Source organism: Ctenopharyngodon idella, chromosome 18 (assembly GCF_019924925.1).
Source record: "Ctenopharyngodon idella isolate HZGC_01 chromosome 18, HZGC01, whole genome shotgun sequence".
NCBI classification, from domain to species: domain Eukaryota; kingdom Metazoa; phylum Chordata; class Actinopteri; order Cypriniformes; family Xenocyprididae; genus Ctenopharyngodon; species Ctenopharyngodon idella.
In genome coordinates this window covers 8,889,480-8,905,809 of record NC_067237.1, presented here as the reverse complement: position 1 = coordinate 8,905,809, position 16,330 = coordinate 8,889,480, and the positions used below count along the sequence as shown (strand labels likewise).

The 16,330-nt window shown below is 37.9% G+C and overlaps 4 protein-coding genes across 4 annotated transcripts in view; 3 read left to right on the top strand and 1 right to left on the bottom strand.

Moving 5' to 3' along the window:
- Window positions 1-16,330, top strand: part of gnb5b (guanine nucleotide binding protein (G protein), beta 5b) — a 349,428-nt gene that overhangs the window by 51,735 nt on the left and 281,363 nt on the right. The window lies entirely within an intron of this gene.
- Window positions 261-1,655, top strand: LOC127499881 (trypsin-2-like). The gene is made up of 5 exons (XM_051870567.1): window positions 261-348; window positions 468-618; window positions 826-1,076; window positions 1,204-1,340; window positions 1,430-1,655. The coding sequence occupies exons 1-5, from the start codon at window positions 309-311 to the stop codon at window positions 1,577-1,579; spliced, it is 729 nt and encodes a 242-aa protein (XP_051726527.1). The 5' UTR covers window positions 261-308; the 3' UTR covers window positions 1,580-1,655.
- The window catches only part of LOC127499880 (trypsin-2-like), a 41,945-nt gene continuing 30,599 nt past the window's right edge, over window positions 4,985-16,330 (top strand). The window contains exons 1-2 of the mRNA XM_051870566.1: window positions 4,985-5,147; window positions 6,361-6,669. The gene's annotated coding sequence lies outside the window, so the exon portion shown is untranslated. The remainder of the gene's footprint in view (window positions 5,148-6,360; window positions 6,670-16,330) is intronic.
- LOC127499882 (E3 ubiquitin/ISG15 ligase TRIM25-like) overlaps window positions 8,173-16,330 on the bottom strand; it is a 223,337-nt gene continuing 215,179 nt past the window's right edge. The window contains exon 2 of the mRNA XM_051870568.1: window positions 8,173-12,713. Coding sequence (XP_051726528.1) covers window positions 11,912-12,568 — 657 coding nt within the window. The 5' untranslated portion in view covers window positions 12,569-12,713 and the 3' untranslated portion in view covers window positions 8,173-11,911. The remainder of the gene's footprint in view (window positions 12,714-16,330) is intronic.

Sequence of the window (16,330 nt, the reverse complement as noted above, 5' to 3'; positions counted from 1 at the left end):
ACAGTAAAAACAATAAAAAGTCTTAAGTTTTGTGTCACTCAAAAAGTAAAACAGCATTTTGGTTATCTGTTTTTATGTAAGCTTTATACTGTCATAAGTCAACGCTTCCTTCCAAAGCATTTATGCCTGTGGAAAACTGAATAAGAACTGTTGTCTCACATGCTCATTGTTACTTCCGAATCATTTGTTGTGATCTTATTGGCTGTTCTGTAGGTGTGTTAAAACAATCACTTAAAAGCATGAATGCTGGTCTTGAACTTTGCAGAAGTGCTCTAAAGCTGTGAGCAGACCTTCTCTCCTCCACTGCAATGAAGACTGTTGTGTTCACTTTGCTGGTTGTGGCTGTGGGTATGTAGATCTCTCTTATTAGTCATTATTTATGACAATTGTTAGTTTATGTCTACACTGACATGTATTATAAATAGTCTTTAACATTAATAAAAGAACAATTCATTGTTTTAATGAAGTTTGCAGCACAGGTGATAAAATCATTGGAGGTTATGAATGTCCGCCCCACTCTCAGCCATGGCAAGTGTACCTTACGGATGAGCGTAAATCGTGTGGAGGATCTTTGATTAATGAAAGATGGGTTGTGTCTGCTGCTCACTGCAAGTTTACGTGAGTATATAACCTCCCTTTTTAAGTTTTTTTTTTAAACCTACTTCCCCATCAAACATTCCTTTTTTACAATTGAGTACCTTTTTAAGGAATCGATTAGCAAACGGTCGTTACTGTTTCCTCTTTCTGAATGTGTACACTGAAATTCAATATTCTAATAGAATAAACATTATATTAGAGCTGAGTAAAATGCTCCTTGTCAAATAGACATGACGATCTCTACGTCTACCTGGGAAAGCACAACTTGGATGTTACTGAAGACACAGAGCAGAAGATCAGGGTGGAGAAGATGATTCCTCACCCGAAATATAACGATCAGCCTCATAACAATGATATCATGCTGATCAAGCTGAGAAAGCCTGCCATCTTCAACAAGTATGTAAAGCCAATCCCTCTGACAACCAGCTGCACTTCTGCAGGGGAGCAGTGCTTGGTTTCTGGATGGGGCGACACTGAAGGTGAGGTGGCTGAGTAATAAAAATCTTATACTTTAATATATAAGATTGTCAGGCATAAAAACGTGCATTCAGTCATTAGATACGTAAAAGATGACAAGTTTTAGCGCTGTTCATATTCTTTTTCCAGTTGGCCCTGCTTCTGTCCTGCAGTGTTTGAATTTGCCTGTACTCTCAAGGATGCAGTGTAAGGGTGCATATGGCACGAAAATAACTGAAAACATGTTCTGCGCTGGATTCATGGAGGGAGGCAAAGACTCGTGTCAGGTATGTCACTTAGTCTTTCTCTTTATATGGATTTTATATTTTTATAAAAACACAAATTTGTCCTTTTCATTTTCCAATTTTCTTCTCAGGGGGATTCTGGTGGCCCTGTAGTGTGCAACGGGAAACTAAAAGGCGTTGTTTCCTGGGGCAAAGGCTGTGCTAAGCCACACTTTCCTGGGGTTTATGCTGAGGTGTGTCGCTACACTGACTGGATCAAATACATTATAGCTAATAACTAACTCTTTGTTCAGCCTGGTCGGTCCTTTACAAGTTAATTTTTCTACTTGTCTGCAATTAAATTCAGTTTGAAGCATGTATGTGTTTCTGTATTTTATTTTTATATGGACATTATGTTTTTAAGCATTTTTTATTCATGTTTGCTCCCCACCCCTTACACTGCTCCGCTACAGCAGCATGGCAAAATTAAGTACCCCATCATGTGGGTGTGCATGTCACATGGAAAACATTCAAAGCCTCAGAGTATCGACAACAATGCCATCAGAAGATGTAATTTCTTACATACAGTAGCTAGTTGACTAAAATTCCCATTACAGTGTTAGAATTTTATGGCTGAACAGACAGCCAATCGCATCTGTTGCCTCATATGCAAATGGTTTGTACAATCCAACCGTCTCCATTGACTTTGTATTGCGTGAAGCTGTATCCTTGTTGTATTCAGAATAATTAATATGAATATTCAATTCAGACTTATAAAAATTATTTAAACCCTAAATTATTATTATTAAGAACACATAAACCTTCACATAAACAAAAACTCATATTTCACCCATATTTACACCTAGATTATTTTCAGTTTGAATAGCCACAATATATTGTTACATTATACTATTATTGCCACATTTCACCTGTGACAGGGGGCAAATTCCAAACGGAAGGGAGCATCCCTATGCCCTACTCCCTTCAAAGGGCAGAGCCCTTGAAGTGGGGACTTTGGAGGGAGCAGGGCACTTGCGTGCCATTATGTAGTCGTTTGGAATGCACATGGCAAAGGGAGCAACGTAATTTCTTCATTATCTTCACCTGGGATGTTCCCATGACAACGCAGCATGGTTAGCCGTCAACTGATTAGCCATCAACTGATTAGCTGTTCTTACGACAGAAATTTCTTGTTATTGCTGTTAACATAGCTGTTGCAAATAAAGAAACATTTTATATATTTTAAAATATGTTATATGTGTGTGTGTGAGTGTATTTCTCTGTTCTCAACTTCAAAACTTGCCATTTCATCTTTGGACAATGCATTACTCAACACATTTCTAACCTATGAAACTTATTTAAACATAACATGACAAAAATGTGTGAAGTATATCACGAAAAAAAACAAAACAACTTGAATTGCTATGTTTGTTAACTCGAACTCTCCCACCATCTAGCTTTAAAATGAATGAATCACGAGTATTTGCTGGGTCACATGAACATAAATAATAAAATTACTTCCTCGAAGTGACCATCGCATGTACCCTTCGCTTGTGGAATGGCCCTTCATGAAGGGATTCAGTTGTTCAATTTCATTTGGAACACCAAATGGCGTCCCCTTCTCGTAGTGCCCTTCAAGGGTGCAAAAAAGCCGTTCGGAATTTGCCCTGGGTCTCCCTTGAACTTTTATTTTGAAGTATATTTTTATTATATTGTTTCCCAGTTCACATTTCCTTTGTTAATTTCCTGTTTCCCTTGGTCTCCTTTGTTCTAGATTCTAGATTATCTTCTCCTGTATCTAATTTAGTTCTCATTATCTTGTGTATTTATAGCCTTCTCTTTCTCTTTTTAGGTTGTTCGATCTTGTCTTGACTAAGTGATTTTAAGCTGCTGTCTGTTTCCCTTGTATAGTGTTTTCACCTACGTTTATGGTTATCTTCACCTTGTTCATTTGAATAAAAGATGCAAATGGATCCATGCCTTACCTACTCTCCTCAAAGCACACATTACAATTATATTTTTGAGTACATAACCCGAACCCTACTTACAAACCTAAACACTTATACAACAATATAAAACAGATAAAAAAAACAAAAAGATAAAAAAAATCTATATATTTCATTAAAAAAAAAAAAAAAAAAAAAAATCTGAGGCCTAACGATTGCTTTGTGTGAGGAACAGAACAAAATTTGCCGTAATGCTAAAATCTGGCATACATTCAAAACCTGTCACCCGAAGATGTGTTAAACAGCTCTGTTGTGAAATGCCATTGGCTTTGGTGTGTCTCAATTGCAACATGCTCAAATTCAGATTAATATTTTGAAAGAGATGTGACTATTCAGAGAGAGGAAGTGTAGTTTTAGGTCAACTAACATACCTACAATATTATAAAAACAATATTATTTCCTATTTCTTCAGATACAGGTGAAATAATTTCATAGAATTAATTGTTTAGTAAATAAATAATGCATATTTCGTTAGAAGTAAACACAATATGGACATTTTACACAGCAAAATTAAGATAATTTGAGTAACTAGCTTTATGGTTCCACATTAGTGTCTTTAACTACTATGCAGTAACATTTAAAGTACATTGTACCTATGATTTTTTTTTTTTTTTTTAATGCAACTACATAGTAATTAAAGACACCTAATATAAAGTATGACCAAGATCACTTTTGGTGTCTGTATAGTGATGTGCAGAGCTCTTGGACAAATATATATATATAGATAGATAGATAGATAGATATAGATATAGGCAGGTCAGTTAACAGCACACCCGTTTAAAACTTGCAATTAAAACATGGCGGAAAACGTGTTTATCTTTAATTTCCAAAGTGTATATCATAATGTATTCTCTTGAAAATTCTTTTTCAAATGTGTGTTGAATGAAAACTTCTCTTAGGAATTTCACCATTCAATGTGAATTTATCTGATAATATTCTTAAATAAGGAAATCTATTCAGTGATTGGTCCATGCTTATGTCGTCATCCAAAATCCTGTTTGTGGCACAGCAAAGTGTCGTGAATCATCTCTAAAGGTGGGTGCACACTGTGCGATTTTGGCCATGATTTGGTCGTCTGAGACAAATTTTGGCAAAAATCTGTAGTCTTTGATCGCTAGTTTGACATGTTCACCGACAGCCAATTAATGACCGTTGCGATCAAATTTTACCTTCGACAAAATTCTGGCAGTGTCAGAAGATTTGGCTCAAAGTCCTGCAGTGTGACTTCTCCTATGACAAAGGTCAAATTGTCTTCGTTTTTCAAGATAAGCCATGATCAAAATTAGAGATTTCTTTGTTAGCCACCATTTCAGTCCTGCATGCAATGCAACTCACTGTCACCGAATGCGTGTGGGTTGATGATGTAAAACTCCAGACAAGTTTTCAAGCACGTGCCCGTTTTTAATGCGTCTTGACTGTCGTACAGTCTGACATATAGGACAGCTGAGGTCCCACAGTGTGACATGAGGATCATGTTCGTACAGTCTGACAAGCAACAATCGTAAAGGACTATTATAAATCACACAGTGTGCACCCAGCTTAAGACTGACACTTAAAGGTGCCCTAGAACGTTTTTTTACAAGATGTAATATAAGTCTAAGGTGTCCCCTGAATGTGTCTGTGAAGTTTCAGCTCAAAATACCCCATAGATTTTTTTTTATTAATTTTTTTAACTGCCTATTTTGGGGCACAATTAACTATGCACCGATTCAGGCTGCGCGGCCCCTTTAAATCGCGCGCGCCCTGCCCCACGAGCTCTCGACTATAATACAGTGCATTTACAAAGTTCACACAGCTAATATAACCCTGAAATGGATCTTTACAAGATGTTCGTCATGCATACTGCATGCATGCGTCGGATAATGTGAGTATAGTATTTATTTGGATGTTTACATTTGATTCTGAATGAGTTTGATAGTGCTCCGTGGCTAAAGCTAACATTACACACTGTTGGAGAGATTTATAAAGAATGAAGATGTGTTTATGCATTATACAGACTGTAAGTGTTTAAAAATGAAAATAGCGACGGCTCTCTTGTCTCCGTGAATACAGTAAGAAACGATGGTAACTTTAACCACATTTAACAGTACATTAGCAACATGCTAACGAAACATTTAGAAAGACAATTCACAAATATCACTAAAAATATCATGTAATCATGGATCATGTCTTGTTATTCAACTATGCCAAGGTAAATTTAATTTTTGATTCTAGGGCACCTTTAAGATTTAGTCCTACACTTCACTTAAATTATGACTGAGATGCTTGATAACTAACTTTTAAACGCACTTTTGAGCCAAGAATTTTTTTAATCTTAAGTCAATTCTTAGCAGTGTTCTTGTGAGTAATTCTCAAAGGCTTAATAAATACGGGCCCAGATCTTTAAGAGGAATATAATATAAAAAGCTGACTATGCCACCCCTTTTTAAAGAAAGGGGAAATAACTATCTAAAGGGAATAGGGCACAGGTTCGTTACCATGGAGGGCAAAGAGGCGTGGATATCTGTACAAAAGATTTATTGATCTTGCATAAATAGATACAACATTCAAATAACCACAATGTAGGGTGATCACTCATATGAGCTAAAATACAGCTCAATTCCCCAGCAGACACACAAACAAAACAAAACAACTTCTAATGTGTTCTAAGATTTTCAAATGATATTAGATGGTGTAAATGTTTAGTGCTTTACCTACCAGCAAACTTTTGGAACTCTTCTTTACAGAAATTCTCAATTTTCTCTATCAGGCGACAGATAGATTGTCTTATATCATTAGTAGAGAGAAGTGAAGTGACAGTAATTCTCTCTGTAGGTTCAAGAGGTGCAGATAGATACTGAAACCCCTACAAAAAATACAGGAAAAAATACTTTATAACCTGCCTCCCACAAATCTATACTGCAGTCAGATATTGTATATTCTGCCTTTGCTGACTTATCTTCAGTGACTTGCCTTTAGCAAACTAATCTAGCACTTAGTATGAAACTTTATTCCACTTTAATTGCCTAGAGAGCCAGTAAAATCTCCTGTATCATGACACTCACTGCAATGTTTTTCTACATTTCTATTACCTGCAGGAAATGTATGTGATCGTCTGTGTGTGAAAGCTGCTCTAACTCAGCTTGTCTCCTCCTCAAATCAGCAATCTCCTGCTCCAGTCGTCCTTCAGCTTGACTCACTGCAGCCTTTTTCTGATCTCTGATCAGCCGTGTCACCTCAGAGCGGTTTCTCTTAATGGAGCGGATTAACTCTGTAAAGATCCTCTCGCTGTCCTTCACTGCTGCCTGTGCAGAGCGCTGTTAGGACACACATTACAATCAGCATGTGACCCACAGTGGGCTTCAGTGGGACTGCAATGTCTTCAGCTCTGGAGGAGAGTCTAAACAGTATGTCTTTTAATCCAATAGCCAACGGTTGTTTTTCTCCTCCCAATACTCACCTTATGACACTCAACAGCCTCTCTCCGCTCCTGAATATCTTTTTCTTGCTCCTGAATTCTCTGCTGGTATTTTATCTGTGTTTCTCTATTGAACACAGAAGAAATAAACATGAAAAAATATTTCATAAAAAAGAAATTACAAAATCATCATGTAAAATGTTGTATAAATATTATATTGGTGGCATTGCCAGAGGTACGAGACACAAGCAAAACTGATGACCATGTAGATACAAGTCGATTGCAATTGTTGTGTGTGTGGTGTGCAAAAAGTTGTGTCTGTATGCTGTGACTCACCTGTTATTTAAAGGGGACCTATTATGCAAAATTCACTTTTGCATGGTGTTTGGACATAAATATGTGTTGGCAGTATGTGTACACAACCACCCTATAATGATAAAAATAAATTTTTATCATTTTAAATGACAAAAAAATTATGGGGATTTTTTTTTTTAATCCCCATAAATCATAAGCAGTGTCTCAGAACAAGCCCTGGCAGTGTGACATCACAAAAGCCACAGGCCCCGCCCACAAATGTTGACAGACACTGACGATTAAACATAGAACCGCCCTGAGCGCATTCACAGCAAGTCCGCCATTGCTGCACTGACAAGAATGTCTCCCAAGCATTTTAGGTGTTCTGTAGCTGGATGGATTAATCCACACAGCTCTCTCCATTTACTCCCTAAATCTGAGCCGCTGAAAACGAGGTGGATTAACTTGGTTTTCCAGGAAAATGCTCCCTCAGTTCTGCCGAAATTCGTTTATGTCTGCGCGAATCATTTCACACCGGACTGCTTAGTGAACGAATATGAATACAAAGGGACAATACAAAACAGAGACAGTGCTAATAATGTGCTACTCAAGGATATACAAGTAAACATTGTTCGTGATCCAGCTTACAGTCTCCAGAGTGATACTGGATACGGCAGTAATGAAGGTGAGAGCACTTTATTACAGTTCATCGGAGTTGATTTACGGATATAAAGTTTACCAGTTTATTAAGCACCATCTGAAAAGGCATAAGGTCTTTATATATTTGTTTACTGTTAGTTGTAATGAGTGTTTCTGTGTAATTCACTGTGTATGTTGATGATAATGCAAGGGAGAGAGAGAGAGAGTTTATGGATAATATTTTATCCATTTTATCTGTATAGTTTTGGCCATTATTCGGATGGTACAACAGGCTTGTAGTAATATAGTGGATAAAAACAAGACAATATAAGTTAGAACCGTAATTTAACTAAACTGTGCCTGTTCTATCTCCATGCAGCATGTATTTGCAGTTTCTGACATTATACAGGTGCTGGTCATATAATTAGAATATCATCAAAAAGTTGATTTATTTCACTAATTCCATTCAAAAAGTGAAACTTGTATATTATATTCATTCATTACACACAGACTGATATATTTCAAATGTTTATTTCTTTTAATTTTAATGATTATAACTGACAACTAAGGAAAATCCCAAATTCAGTATCTTAGAAAATTAGAATATTGTGAAAAGGTTCAATAATATTGAAGACACCTGGTGCCACACTCTAATCAGCTAATTAACTCAAAACACCTGCAAAGGCCTTTAAATGGTCTCTGTCTAGTTCTGTAGGCTACACAATCATGGGGAAGACTGCTGACTTGACAGTTGTCCAAAAGACGACCATTAATACCTTGCACAAGGAGGGCAAGACACAAAAGGTCATTGCAAAAGAGGCTGGCTGTTCACAGAGCTCTGTGTCCAAGCACATTAATAGAGTGGCGAAGGCAAGGAAAAGATGTGGTAGAAAAAAGTGTACAAGCAATAGGGATAACCGCACCCTGGAGAGGATTGTGAAACAAAACCCATTCAAAAATGTGGGGGAGATTCACAAAGAGTGGACTGCAGCTGGAGTCAGTCCTTCAAGAACCACGACGCACAGACGTATGCAAGACATGGGTTTCAGCTGTCGCATTCCTTGTGTCAAGCCACTCTTGAACAACAGACAGCGTCAGAAGCATCTCACCTGGGCTAAAGACAAAAAGGACGACTGCTGCTGAGTGGTCCAAAGTTATGTTCTCTGATGAAAGTAAATTTTGCATTTCCTTTGGAAATCAGGGTCCCAGAGTCTGGAGGAAGAGAGGAGAGGCACACAATCCACGTTGCTTGAGGTCCAGTGTAAAGTTTCCACAGTCAGTGATGGTTTGGGGTGCCATGTCATCTGCTGGTGTTGGTCCACTGTGTTTTCTGAGGTCCAAGGTCAATGCAGCCGTATACCAGGAAGTTTTAGAGCACTTCATGCTTCCTGCTGCTGACCAACTTTATGGAGATGCAGATTTCATTTTCTAACAGGACTCGGCACCTGCACACAGTGCCAAAGCTACCAGTACCTGGTTTAAGGACCATGGTATCCCTGTTCTTAATTGGCCAGCAAACTCGCCTGACCTTAACCCCATAGAAAATCTATAGGGTATTGTGAAGAGGAAGATGCGATATGCCAGACCCAACAATGCAGAAGAGCTGAAGGCCACTATCAGAGCAACCTGGGCTCTTATAACACCTGAGCAGTGCCACAGACTGATAGACTCCATGCCACGCCCGCATTGCTGCAGTAATTCAGGCAAAAGGAGCCCCAACTAAGTATTGAGTGCTGTACATGCTCATACTTTTCATGTTCATACTTTTCAGTTGGCCAAGATTTCTAAAAATCCTTTCTTTGTATTGGTCTTAAGTAATATTCTAATTTTCTGAGATACTGAATTTGGGATTTTCCTTAGTTGTCAGTTATAATTATCAAAATTAAAAGAAATAAACATTTGAAATATATCAGTCTGTGTGTAATGAATGAATATAATATACAAGTTTCACTTTTTGAATGGAATTAGTGAAATAAATCAACTTTTTGATGATATTCTAATTATATGACCAGCACCTGTAGTGCGTCGTGACTGAATCTTGACAGGGGAGATCGAGCTCTTGAAGCTCCGCCCACTTAGGCCAGCGCAGCAGCTCATTTGCATTTAAAGGGCCCACACTGAAACGGCGCGTTTTTGCTCAACCACTAAAAGTGGCAATTTTAACATGCTATAAAAAATTATCCACATATTTTTCATATTTAGAGTGTACGCTTTCACTGCGTGATTTAGTCTATTAAAATGCATTTAGAATGCCCACAGAATTCAAAATAAGGGGAAAAAATGACCCTGTATGTCTTTTATATTTATATAATTTAATATAATTAACCAATATTAAACAAAGAGCGCCATTTTTCTCCAAATATCAGCATGATTACAAATGTGATATTGATTTTATACAACTTACAGTTTAAAGAACAAGAACTTAATATCAAGTGACTTACATTTTAGACACCAAATCGCCTGTTTTGCTCTATTTCGCCTACGGAAATAGTTCCAAAGTTCACACAGAATTGTTTTGCGTCTCTGAGCAACACTTCCTGAATGAATCAGCCATTTGAATGAATCGGTTGAATCTCAATGACTCGCTCATTAACAGGGACTTGCTGCCACCTACTGGCGGGTTTAATTTCACGTTTAAAGTGTCTTTTCATTTTTAAAATAATTTCAAATAACAGTATTTAACGTTTTATATTTTCAACATTTCAAAACATTATTTATGCATCTGTAACTGCTCTTGACTGATAAACTTTAATAAATATTTATCTAATATTTAATCTATTAGCTATACATTAGATTACAATTTCTGTACCTGAAAATCTCCTGTTTAAACCTACATGGAAAAACTTGAAAAGGACCGTTTATTTCATTTATATGTTTGTTCTGTTGTATTTATTTTTGCTATTACTCATAATTTGATTATTTGTTACTATTGTATTACTTACTGTTGATTTGTCTAACAATATTTAAAATTTAAGTGAGTAGCTTTTGGTGTCATAACCCTATTTATTAAGGTTACAAAAACAACAAAAACAATAACTAGGCTTTTTTTATAAGCCCATTTCTTTTCTTTTACTTTATTAATTTTTTGTCGTGGGGCAAGTGAAAATTTTGGCGGGGCAAGTAAAAATTTGAACCACTTGCCCAACTGGGCCTGTAGAAAAAATCCTTAGCGTTGAGCCCTGACTGTAGAGTTGACACTTGGACTGGAGTAAACTCAAAAACAAGCTCATTGGCTGGCGCAGGTTCTAGAGTAAACTCAAAAACAAAAGTGGGCTCAAAAACAAAATCTTGAACTGGAGCAGGCTTAGAAACAGACTCTTGGGTTGGCGCGAGCTCTGGAGTGAATTTTTGGACTGAAGGAGGCTCTCTAACCAAATCTTGAACTGGAGCAGGCTCTGAAATAGACTCTTGAGCTAGAGCAGACTATGAAACAAACCTTTGGACTAGAACAGGCTCTGGAGTAGAGTCTTGGGCTTGAGCAAGCTCTAAAGTGGATTCTTGGACTGGAGTGGGCTCTAAAACGTAATATTGAACTGGAGCGGGCTCAAAAACAGACTCTAGGGCTAGAGTGAGCTCTGAAACAGACTCTTGGGCAGGAGCAGGCTCTGGAGTGGAGTCTTGGGCTGTAGCGGGCTCTGAAACAGATTCTTTGGCTTGGGACAAATGCAGAAACAAACACAACTTAAATAGACAGACAAACGATACAAATGAGCACCAGCTGAGGGCAATCAGCCCAGATGAGAACGGTGCAAAGGGACTCTGGTAATAGAGCTCATGGCAGAGACACAGTGGAAGGGAAGAGCACTCTCTAGTGGACAGACAGGAAAATACAACTAGATACAGAGACACTGGGAAATAGAGTTCATAGCAGTGTCGCTGTGCAAGGGGAAGGACTTCCCTCTGTGGACAACTAGGGCACAACAGCTAGACTGTGAGTTTTCACTGTGCCACCCGAACACTACACTATTTTAGCCCTGAATTTTCCGCATTCACTATGTTTGAATGATCAAAAACTCGATTTGAGAAAAGCACAGATACTGTACATCTCTGTACTCCAAGAGATATTTAGTATGTTAAACATCTAGGCCTGTCTGTGATTCAAGTACTGTAATGTGAAATGTGTTTTCACTGGAAGTGACATCGGAGACGACAGGCAGTTGTGTACCGTGAAAAGAACAAAAGTCATGTAGTGTATGGCAGCAGCAGGACAAAAGGTCACAGTATGTGACTTCTTTGTAGCCCAACAGTTAGACAAGACAGATAGATCAAACAACAGACAGATAGTCCCATTAATTATATCAGAAGTAAGTCATGCAGATGCAAACATTGCTTTTCCCCATCAGTATTAATGCACCAATTTCTGTTCTTACCGCTTTCTCTGTTCTCTCTGCTTCTGTTGGTACAGTGTCATGATTTTTGTGTTTATCCATCGTACACAGTGTACAAATACAGTGCTGGTCAGTGCGACAGAAAACCTCTAGCAGTCTACCATGTTGAGAGCAGATCATCTCCTGGAGTCGTCCAGTGGCATCCATCAAATAATGTCTCTTACCTTTAAACAAATTCTCATGCTGTTCAAGGTGGTTTTGACAGTAAGAGTTCAGACACATCAGACAGGACTTGATGGCTTTGTGTTTTCTTCCAGTACAGACATCACACATTACATCTCCAAGTCCAGTGTCAACAGAAACTGCAGCTTGTAGTTTAGTCTTCTTCAGTTTCTCCACCACTTCAGCCAGCATGGTGTTTTTATTTAAAGCAGGTCTTGGAGCGAAGGTCTGTCTGCACTGTGGGCAGATGTGGACTGTCTTCTGATCCTGATGATTCCAGCAGTCCGTAATACATGTTATACAGTAATTGTGTCCACAGGGAATGGTCACTGGATCCTTCAGGAGATCTAGACACACTTGACAGATGAACTGTTCCCGAGCCCATAAAACACTGGCCTCTGCCATTTTATTGCATGTGAACACAGAAACAGAAGCACAAACAACAGCTCCACAAGTTTTGGTATCTCGGAACTAAAGAACTGAAACGGTTTTCCTGGTTATTTGCTTGTGTGCGGTGTGCAAAAAGGTGTGTCTGTAAGCTGTGACTCACCTGTTATTTAATGCACATTATCAAATTTAAAGTGTCCTGCTCACAGAAAACATTACCAGTATACCACTGTAAAAATATTTACTAAAAGCATATTTATTTGCAGTAGTGTTATTTTAGTGTCAGTGATAGTTTTTGTTAATAATCTAAATGAATATTTTCTGTTTTCATTTTAATTTTTGTCCAAGTTTTAATATTTTTGCTGTTTTTTTTTTTATACAAATTGTAAAAGCATCAAAAGAAGTCATATTTAGCTTAATGATTAGCTGCAGACAAGAATGTGTGATGTAGATGAGAAATGTTTAGAGTTGCATAATAATGAAAGTAAGTATAGCAGAAAGTATATTCCCATGTGAAATGTTGTCATGCTTATAGAGACAAAAATACATGCAGTGAATGCTTTTATATGTACATATGTCATGAAAAATGTGTTTCTGTCATGTAGGCTATTTGTCTCTTTAGCTCCGCCTGCACATGCTTTAGTGTTTTTCATATCTTGAGGCCTACGCGACCTCTTCTTCCAGCATAACAGGTCCTTCAGAACTATTTCTGATTCGCTCACTTGCGTTTTGGAAAATGTCACGCTGCCTTTGTGTCTGTTTAACTAGTTGTTTTCATGTTAATATACATCATGACAATAATTATAGCTCAGGTAGCCTATATAACGTGTCCCAAACCAGTGTTGCAACAGAGTGAACATGATTTCACCAAGTACATGTCCCTGGATCAACATCTTTGTTGGTCCTGGAACAACATTCAAATCAACCAATCAGATTTCAGGGCCAAGTTTACAGTTTATATCAAGTTTAGGCTTACAACGAGGGTTAGGTGCATCTATCAGTGTTTATTCACGTATCATTTCCCTATGATTTTAGACTTCACTGATCCTCATGTGATGTGAATTAAGAAAGTTTGATTATTTGCCACTAGAGGGTGTTAATGTGAGGGGTCTGAATATGAGAAACTGAATATGTGAACTTAAAAAAAAAAAAAAAAAATTATATATATATATGTCTGAACTGATTTGAAAGAAACTGTGATTTACTTCTCGCGAGAGAGTCAACGCGATTCAAAACTCTTTTGCTGAAGAAAATGAAGAATTTAAACGCATTTACACTAAAGAAGAAACTTGACTAAAGTAGAAAATAAAATAAATTATCTTGCTCGATCAGAGCAAGTGAAAATTGTCAAGTGTTTATATAGTTTATTATATACAGCAATAGAGACTCAAACATGTAAGGTTATGTAGTCATTTTTAAAGAGTTATCTGTTGATTCTACAGCTTACATATGATCTGTATATATTAATATTTATTTAAAATAAATGCTTAATAATAACTGTTAAACTAAAATTGCTTGTGTGAAATGGATTAATAATATAGATCATATAATAATTATTTAAATCATATATAAATCATAAAATAATTCTATAAATCATTAAAGCAAGACAATTTCATCGTTAAATATTTGTTTTCACTATATAGTGATCTTTAATTTGGAGGAAGAGAAACTGGGGGAGGGACTTTATTGCGTTGGATGTGTCAGTGTCACTTTGCTCACATCTGATTGGTCCAATTTCGGTTTGAGATCTCTTACCCAGAACATAACCTGCCCCGGAGCAGGTTAGCTGTGGAGCGTAAGTTACTATGGTGATGAACACCGCTAAAAGCCAAGTCACTTTCATGGTACCTAAAACCCAGGATTGGCACAAACTAATCTGAAACTTAACTGGCTAGCCAGCTAATCCGGCTTCATGGTACAGGCCCCTGAACAGCTTGGTTTTGGTATCTGACATGTTTGTGTTTGACACTGTTGTTTTCCTTACTGTAGGTTAAGGGCATCATTCTTATTATGTCATATTTCTGACCAATTTTAAAATGTCCTAATATTTGTTTTCTTTTATCATTTTAAGTATAACCCTGATTCAGCCAAGCACAAAAGTGCTATTATCTTGTATAGCTCTCTCTATATAAAACAAAACAAATCAAACAAAATCTAATTTGTTTTGCAGAGGCTCTTAAGAAGACTGCACTGATGTCAAAGATCAACCAGCACAGTGTGCTCTAATCATAAAAACTTATTTGTGTGTTGTTGCTACTCATTTAGATAGAACCCAGCTGATCCCTAGTTGGGTAAAGCCCTGTGAAATCCTGCATAAAACCCACATGAGTAAGTTGCTGGGGCCAACATGGAGCCCGTGGACAAACCCACTTACAGCCCGTATTTCAGCCCGTGTAGTAACCTTGTAGTACCCACATTAAACATAAGGCTGGGACCGAGATGAGTCTTGTGCATGTTGCCCAGTTGGGGCCCACCTTTGGATAAGTGCAGTCCTATATGAAATCCATGTGGGCAATTGACATGGGGCCATTATGGAACCCGTGGACAATCCCATAAAGAGCCCATTTTTCAGCTCATTTCAAGCCCACATGGGCCCCACATACAAATGTTGTCTGTGTTAAAGCTGGGACCGAGACAGGTCTTATGTGTTGCCCACTTGGGTCCCACCTAGTGACAGGTGCAATTCTGCATGAAATCCATCAGGGCAGTTAACATGGGGCCATTATGGAACCCACGGACAATCCTACATGGGGCCCATTTTCAGCCCATTTCATACTCATATGGACCCCACATACAGATGTTATGTTATGCAAATGGCTTTATGCATGTCGCTGTCTGTGCAGGACTAGTCAGCTGCAACAGTAACGGAACTTTGAACTCCGCTGGAAGTTCTTTTTCAGGTCTGAATTTCTGAGGGGTTAACTGTGGTACACCGGCAAAAAGGCTGAAGGAGTCTTCATGTTCAGGTAGATCCTGCTGTACATCACCAAGCTCACCCTGATTGATAATTGACAGAAAAAAGGTTATTCCAAGGAGGCAATACCTTTGAGATGCAAGCTAAAAAAACTGTTCCAACACCCTTTTCTTTCAACATCATAGGTAATATGATATTACATACAATTACATTTTGTGAAAAGGCTGCTTGCAAGGCTGATTATGAAACCAGGAACAGAGCACTTTCACTGATTCAAGTGCCCCTTCTAAGTCATTGTAGCATATTATATAACATAATATAACATAAATGTGTAAACGTAATTGGCTTGTAATGAATGGGGCTATCAAATGTGTGTAAATCAAGTCTTTGCTCATAACAGGCAGGAGGGGTAATATTATTAGTCTAAAACTGGAAAGTGGCTGAGTTAAACAGGGCAAGGGACTGTGAATTTACAAGATTCGAAAGGTAAACTACTAACGTTATATACTGTATAAGCCAAATGGTCGAGCAAACATAGCCCTCAGTGATTGCATTTCAGTAGCTAACGACAACAGCAGTGCTTTTTCAATCTGGTCGTTCAAGCTAACTAAAAATAATAATGTTATAGCCCACTTACAGCCAAGGGTGATGATACACTTGATCCTGTCTGTAATCTGAAGATTGTTGGGATGGCCGTATCCTTTAGACGCTATGGTACGGGTAACACTGTCCATGTTTTCCAAATAGTCAGGCACGTGCACACATAAGCTGTGTCCCAATTCAGGGGCTGCGCACTTCGGAGTGCATGAAAGGGGTGGGGCTTTGGAGTGGAAGGTTGCCAGGTCTGCGCAACAAAATTATTCCAA